Genomic DNA, 8086 nt, shown 5'->3' with positions numbered 1-8086 from the left:
CACACTCACACACACACACACTCTCTCACTCTCACACACACACACACACACACACACACTCTCTCTCTCCTGTTGACTCTAGTCAATACTAGAACATCATCTGATCTGATCAGAGTTCGAAATGTACCGTTATAGTTTACATTCTTCAGTGCTTCATTCTAGTATGCATCTGAATTGCTGTTACTTCAGTGCCATTCTTAAACTATTACACTTTTTGTTAAAGGGTCATGAAACCCCCCCGTTTCAGCACTGGTTAGTTCTCACCACAGTTTTAAAAAACTGGTGCGTGGTGCGCTGTGAATCGGAGGGGGAAGAGTGGAGACAGATAACACACAGCTTAAGGTTCAGATCGTTTCATTTCACTCCCATCGAGTTAAAAACATAAATAAATGCACAGCCATTTGCACTCATATATGAATGCGCTGTTGCACCTCTAATAACTTTTAAGGCTTATTTTTGCGGTGTTTATAAGCCTTTTGATGGGTTGCGTCAAGGAGCTGTAAAAACCGGTTACACTCACGAAGTGAATCGCGTTTGTGCCGAACTCTTACAAAGCAAAAACAAACGCTCTCCTTCGATCCATGAACGCTTCTCTCAGTTAGTGTGCACGATCTCAGTCTGAAGCGTCTGTCATAGCAAATCAACACATGCTGTTGTGAATAATTAAGCGAAGCGTCTTCTCATAGGATAAGAACACGCAGTCTCATTAATAATTATGAGACACTGACACGTCATCGAAATACTATAGTCCTTTGCCACTGTGACATCAACACGATGTAGATTTTAAACCCGGAAGACAAAAATAGCGCCAAAAACCTTAAAAATTAACCCGTTTTCTCCAACAGTTAATATTAACGGATGCTAACATTGTCTACTATGATGTGCAACACAAACACCTCTGCTAAAATCTCAGAAAAAGTGGTCTGGGGTTTCATGACCCTTTAATATTCTGAATTAGGTTTTAATTTTATGTTTCCTGTTTTCGTTTTCATTTTAACGTTTTCTTTTAAATCTGAACATGCACTATGTCAAAAGAAAGAAGAAAAAAAACATGTTTGATTAGTAATATGCATGGCTAAGAACTTCATTTGAACAACTTTAAAGATGATTTTCTCAATATTTAGATTTTTTTGCACCCTCAGATTCCAGATTTTCAAATATTGTCCGATCCTAACAAACCATACATCAATGGAAAGCATTTATTCAGCTTCCAGATGATGTATAAATCTAAATTTAAATAAACTGACCCTTATGACTGGTTTTGTGCTCGAGGGTCACACATGATTCTTAGAGTGTAGTAAGTGTGTTGCTAGGGTGTCCTGGGTGGTTGTTAGGTAGTGTCAGTTGAGTCGGTCTCTGTTTATCTCTCTCTCAGTCTCTCGCTCATATTTTCCGTGTTTCGGAGCATGTTTTCCTCGTCTGAGTCAGTGCGCAGGAATCCTGAGGCGCCTCATGTTCTCGCGAGCTGAACGCTGGAAGATATTCGGCCCAGATTCCTGAGCGCTGATCAGTGGCTAACGAAACGGCCCATTAGAGCCGCTTAACCCATTTAATCCCACAATAGTGACCGTAAAAAAGGTTGTCATTTATAAAGCTCTAAAAACATTACTGACTGATGTTTTAGTGCACTCCCTGCAAATATAGAAAAATAAAGGGTCTCAATTAAATATTTGCAGTTTCACACGGTTAGTGCAGATTGTTACATGATCAAAGCAGTTTACTTACTGTTTGCACCTTGAGAAGAGAAAGCTCTTAAACAAAAGGCTAGTAAAGTATGTTAACATAAAGACATGACAAAGATTTTTGGTCCACGTTATCGTTGAGGTGTCTAGTATTAATATATGAATTCACATATATTCAGTTTTGTTGAGTGTGGTCACAGACTGAGTAAACATGTATTTAAGTATACATATAAATCCAATTGCAGTTCTTAGTGAAAGCTGCACTAAAATGTTTGCACTAAATTAAAAGTTCAAATGTAACAAATAAGTTACAATATTGTTGTAGCAGCACTGGTAGCACTAATATAACAATTTGACGATATATGTTACAAAAAAGTAACAATTTTGAAATAGGTTGATGGTTGTATTTTTTGTATTTTATCTCAGTTTTCCTATTAGTGTTGTATAAGTTTTTTTTAATGCATAATAGTAACCCTAGAATGTGATCAAATGGTTTAAAATAGCTGGACTAAGATATATAACAATTTTTATGACTGCAGAAATATGTTAATTCAGTACACGCACAATTGTGACCGACCATAAAATAAAGCAATAAGCCCCGTGAAGCTGTTATAAATTCACTAAACCACAGCTTCTTGGGCTTATTGCTTTTATAAAACGGTTATTCCATATACGTAGTAAGGTTTCACAAAGTAAAACAGAGCAAATAAAGTGTAATGATATTAATAAAAACAGTATTCTTCCACCAAACAATGTAGCTCCTCAGAAACAGTTGTGGTTGCTACAAAGTGGTTGCCGAGCAACAGACAAACGTAAACAAAGGTGTATGTTACTTTGTAGAGTCATTTACAACAGCTTCGAACGCGGCTCAGCCAATCAGAATCAAGCACCGGAACTATCTGTTTTATAACACAATTTTTCACACACTTTTCCAAAAAAAAAAAGCATAATAATAATTATTGATTATTTCAAAGGGTTACTAATGACACATCATTTGGATATTTTCATGTCTGGGAAAAATCTGGGATTAAACGCAGTTAAAAGCAGTTGAAGCGGCGGTCTGAATCCTCTGGCCCGTTCGGATTCGCTGCTTGTTGAGTTTTTATTTCTAATTTCTTTCACATTTTCATCCTGAAAGCGTCTTGCGCACATCTGCAGCCGTTTGTTTCTCTGTGTATTTTTACTGGTGATGATTTTAATGTCTGTCATTTATAAACGTCCAGACGCGAGCTTCATTTAAAGTGATGTTTTCCAGGCATGATGGGACTGATGTGTGATGGTAACGAACTGAAGATCGTTTATTTGAGTTGTGTTGGATTGTGGGAGAGCCGCATCAGTGATTGATGAGTGTGTGAAGGTCATCACGTGTGTTTTAATTGGCCGTCGGCACGTGTGTAAATAAGAGTGACATCATCAGTGGGCATCAGTGTCAGGGGTGGGGCTAAGTGTTCGAGGTCAGGGGTCAGCACACACACACACACACACACACACATACACACACACTCACACTCACACACACACACACTCTCACACACACTCACACTCACACACACACACACACACACACCCCCCGTGACAGAGTATTCCAGTGTTTCAGGATCAGTGAAGGTGATTTTTATGTCTCTGGTTTGTTAAAAATGCATCTGCAGCATTTGTGACGATCCAACTCAATAAAGTTGTACTGAAGTGTGTCTGAAACACCAATAGAAACAGAATAGAAGTGCATTTAAATGATGGGATTCCCAATCTTTTTGTCAGCTGAATCCTGATTGAGATTTTAAAGGTCCCATATTGTCAAAACTGAAACTTCCTGGCTTTTTTCACGATAACTGCGGTCTAGGGGCTATGTAACTATCATATAATTTTCAAAACAGTCAGTCCACAGTAAAATGCGCACAGCCTGCATAAAGTAGCTGTGATTTTTCACGAACCGTTGTGACTTCCGTAAAAAGGTGATGTCAGAACTACACAGTCACTACCTTCAGTCACCACCCCGAGCACCGCCCACCGCCCCACTCTCCTTTTGCCAAACCTCAGACAACATCGCGTCCATGCCATTGCTGAGCAACAACAACACGGAAACATGCCGAGAAAACGCTGTTCAGTCTGGATGTTAGGAAACTACATCATTGCACAGTAGGGCTGTGACGGTCGCCGTGACAACCACGTCAACCGTAGTGCACGTGACGTCACACACTCTATAACAAGCATAATACAAAGTGTTGTATTACAAGTGTAATAATAGCAACAGTTGCAAATTGTTTAAGAATTCACAAATTACCTCAAACGCCATACATAAACGCAGTGACCATGTGTTTCTATTGACCTTACTTGTGAGTATCACCAATCCACAGCAGGCTACAGCATACATGACCCTAGTTACCTGTGGTTGGCCTGGCCGTGCGTCACTCAGAAAACAACAGGCCAATCAGAAGAGAGGCTCATGAATATTAATTAGACAGGCCAAAATCGACCTGTTCTCAGCAGAGCTCCTGAGAGAGGAGCTGTAAAAATATATTGAGATGGTTTTTAGTACTTATACCACAAATATATATTCTTAAGGACATCAAAACCTAAAATAAAACTCCAGAAAGGTGTAAAATATGTGATCTTGTAAAGTTAATATTTCGGTAATTCAACAACACATTTGCATGTTTCTGGTTCCTTGATGATTTTTGTAGTTTAATTGTGACAGTTATAGTTTTTTGTTTATGTTTTGAATTAGTTTTAATTTTGATCTTTTTCATTGTCATATATTAATTTTAGTTACATTCTGTAGTAATTTTTTTGTGTTTTTGTCATTTTTATTAGTTTTTTTTTTAAGTGATACAGACACTTTAAAATAATTTTAAAATAGGTTTTTATAAATGTTTATTTCAGTTTTAGTTTGAGCTGTTTTGGTACATCAAGTTAAACTAAAAGAAAATGAAAAATTTATTTGAGTTTATTCAAATGTATTTTATTTCATGTAACTAAAATATTTAAAAAAAAAGTTTTAATTTGATTTATTTCAAAATCACTTATATTTGACATTTTTATGATTTAATTAATAGTTAGTTTTGTATTTTGATTTTGATTTTAAAATAATTTATTTAAAATTTAAACTGGATTTAATTATTATTTTTATTATTATTTTAATTAATGTATTTTAATTTAGCATTTTTATGAATTAATGGTGTTTAGCAAGTGTTTTAAAAATTGTTTTTACTTTAAAATAATTAATTTTAAATTTACACGTTTATGAATTAATTTTCAGTGTTTTATTAATTTTTAAGTCTGTCATGTGCTGTGCATTTATTCTGTTTCACATGTTCAGTGATTTATATGTGTGCCCTGCTGTAGAGAAACATTTGTCATGTAGCTTCATTCTCTTTCAGCACTTCATGTGTTTGTGTGTTAATTCTGTATAATTTGACTGACGCCATAATGACGTAAGCTTGTTAATCTGAGCACGGTTCCCATCAGGCCAGTTAAGTGGTTTATTTTGGAGTAAACACCGAAGCACTCAATTATTTCCTCCTGGTTTTATCGCTGTTAGCTGTATGTGTGCTGTGCATATTTTGCGGATTAGATTTGCTCTAATAAAAGCGCAGGCAGACGGAGAGGTCGCTCCGCTCCGGTTATTTGAGGACAGACGGAGAGCTGCAGTCTAATGAGACTCGATGAAGGAACAGAATGTGAAGGGCTCACAGCTGAACTTCATCAGACACGTTCAGTGACACGCTCGTTAAACATCTCATTAGACGGACACTGACCGCTCGCGGGATCCTGGGATTAAGCAGACGCAATTATTTCAGGCCCTGCAACAGGAAATGATGTCACGTGTCCATCACAATAGAGCGCAAAGTAAAAACTTTATTCATTTTCTCCACTGTGAAATAAAGCAATAAGCCCCAAGAACTCCGCTTCGTGTCGTACCTAACAACACCCCTTAGCTGTTATAATTTCACTGTAAACCACGGCTTCACGGGGCTTACTGCTTTTATAAAACGGTTATTCCATATACGTAGTAAGGTTTCACAAAATAAAACGGAGCAAATAAAGTGTAATGATAATAAAAACAGTATTCTTCCACCAAACAATGTAGCTCCTCAGAAACAGTTGTGGTTGCTACAAAGTGGTTGCCGAGCAACAGACAAACGTAAACAAAGGTGTATGTTACTTTGTAGAGTCATTTACAACAGCTTCGAACGCGGCTCAGCCAATCAGAATCAAGGACCGGAACTATCCGTTTTATAATTGATTTTTAATAACTTATAAACCTTTAAAGACGAACCTGCACAGAGGTTGTTAATCAATGGCATTTGCTTTTGTTGAAGCCATTCGTTCGCAACTTATTTTTAACAGCACAATTTGTGGTGAAAACTATATTACCCATGATTCTGTGCAGAATATTCCACCAATCAGAGTGATGACAAACAAATCATGGCAAAAGTAAAAAATACAAAATATATATTTGTAAAAAAATACAAAAATATGTGTATATATATATATATACTTTACAGTAAGGTCCCATTAGTTAACATTAGTTAATGCATGAACTATCATTAACTAACAATGTGCAATACATTTGTTAGAGTATTTATTAATCTTTGTTAACATTAGTTCGATACAACTGTTCATGCAAGTTTTTATTTTAATAGTGTATTAGTAAATGATGAAATTAACATGAACTAATATTAATAAATGCTTTAGAAGTTGTTTTCATTGTTAGTTCATGTTAACAAATGGAACCTTATTGTAAAGTGTTACCAAAATATTTATACATAGTTTGCAAAAATCTTAAAATATATTTCGATAGATACGATCAATAACTTTACATTAATATTTCAATATCTGAATATAGTTTTTAACTCCATTAAGTCATTTGCAATTCTTCACGGGATTGTAATTTTTTCCCCTCATTAAAGCGGTTAAGTATTTCCAAATACTTTTTTGCATCAAATCAAAGTTTATAACGAACTTTGATTCGAGTTTTGTTGGTTTAGTTCATGGATTCTAACTTTTGAATTAAGGCTTTTAAAGAAATCTTTATGTAAATGTGTGTGTGTGTGATTTAGATATTAACGAGTGTGAGATCGGCGCTCATAACTGCGACCGACACGCGAGCTGTACGAACACCGCCGGCAGCTTCAGATGCAGCTGCGCTCCGGGCTGGATCGGGAACGGGATCAGATGCACAGGTACGAACTCTCGCTCTCTCACTCGTGACCTGCTGTGTTTGGACTGATGTTGGTCAGGTGTGCAGCAGAGCTGTTTCCTGTTTCCTGTTTCAGATCTGGACGAGTGTTCTAACGGGAAGCACCTGTGCAGCCCCAGCGCAGACTGCATGAACACCATGGGCTCCTACCGCTGCCTGTGCAAAGAGGGATTCACTGGAGACGGCTTCTACTGCGTCGGTACGGACTCACACACACACACACACACACACACACACACACACGACGTGATGCCGCTGTTAATGCATGTGTGTGTCCTGTAGACACGGATGAGTGTGCGGAGAACGTGAATCTGTGTGAGAACGGACACTGTCTGAACGTCGCGGGTGGATACCGCTGTGAGTGTGACATGGGCTTCATCCCCACCGCAGACAGGAAAGCCTGTGAAGGTGAGACACTCCTCCTGACTTGTCTGTCTGTCTGTCTTACCTGTCTGTCTTTCCTGTCTATCTTACCTGTCTTACTTGTCTGTCTGTCCATCTGTCTGTCTGTTTGTCTGTCTGTCCATCTGCCTTGCTGTCTGTCTGTCTGTCCGTCTGTCTGTCTGACTTACCTGTCTGTGTCTGTCTGTCTGACTTACCTGTCTGTGTCTGTCTGTCTGACTTACCTGTCTGTCTTACCTGTATGTCTGTCTGTCTGTTTTACCTGTCTGTCTGTCTGTCTGTCTGTCTGTCCGTCTTACCTGTTTGTTTGTCTGTCTGTCTTACCTGTCTGTCTGTTTGTCTGTCTGTCTGACTGTCTTACCTGTCTGTCTGTTTGTCTGTCTTACCTGTCTATCTGTCTGTCTGTCTTGCCTGTCTGTCTGTTTGTCTTTCTGACTGTCTGTCTTACCTGTCTGTCTGTCTGTCTTATCTTCTGTGTCTATCTGTCTGTCTGTCTGTCTGTCTGTCTTTCCTGTCTGTCTGTCTGTCTGTCTGTCTGTCTGTCTTACCTGTCTGTCTGTCTGTTTGTCTGTCTGTCTTACCTGTCTGTCTGTCTGTCTGACTGTCTGTCTTACCTGTCTGTCTGTCTTACCTGTTTGTCTGTCTTTCCTGTCTGTCTGTCTGTTTGTCTGTCTGTCTGTCTTACCTGTCTGTCTGTCGGTTTGTCTGTCTTACCTGTCTGTCTGTCTTACCTGTCTGTCTGTTTGTCTTTCTGACTGTCTGTCTGTCTTACCTGTCTGTCTGTCTGTTTGTCTGTCTGTCT

The 8086-nt window shown here is 38.2% G+C and overlaps 1 protein-coding gene across 1 annotated transcript in view; it reads left to right on the top strand.

Moving 5' to 3' along the window:
- The window catches only part of fbn1 (fibrillin 1), an 82522-nt gene that overhangs the window by 46051 nt on the left and 28385 nt on the right, over window positions 1-8086 (top strand). The window contains 3 exon segments of the mRNA XM_016518610.1: window positions 6743-6865; window positions 6959-7081; window positions 7165-7290. Of these exon segments, the coding sequence (XP_016374096.1) occupies window positions 6743-6865; window positions 6959-7081; window positions 7165-7290 (372 nt within the window).

The sequence above is a fragment of the Sinocyclocheilus rhinocerous genome, unplaced genomic scaffold, assembly GCF_001515625.1.
Source record: "Sinocyclocheilus rhinocerous isolate Xijiao unplaced genomic scaffold, SAMN03320098_v1.1 scaffold1093, whole genome shotgun sequence".
NCBI classification, from domain to species: Eukaryota; Metazoa; Chordata; class Actinopteri; order Cypriniformes; family Cyprinidae; genus Sinocyclocheilus; species Sinocyclocheilus rhinocerous.
This window is presented reverse-complemented; position numbering and strand designations above follow the sequence as displayed.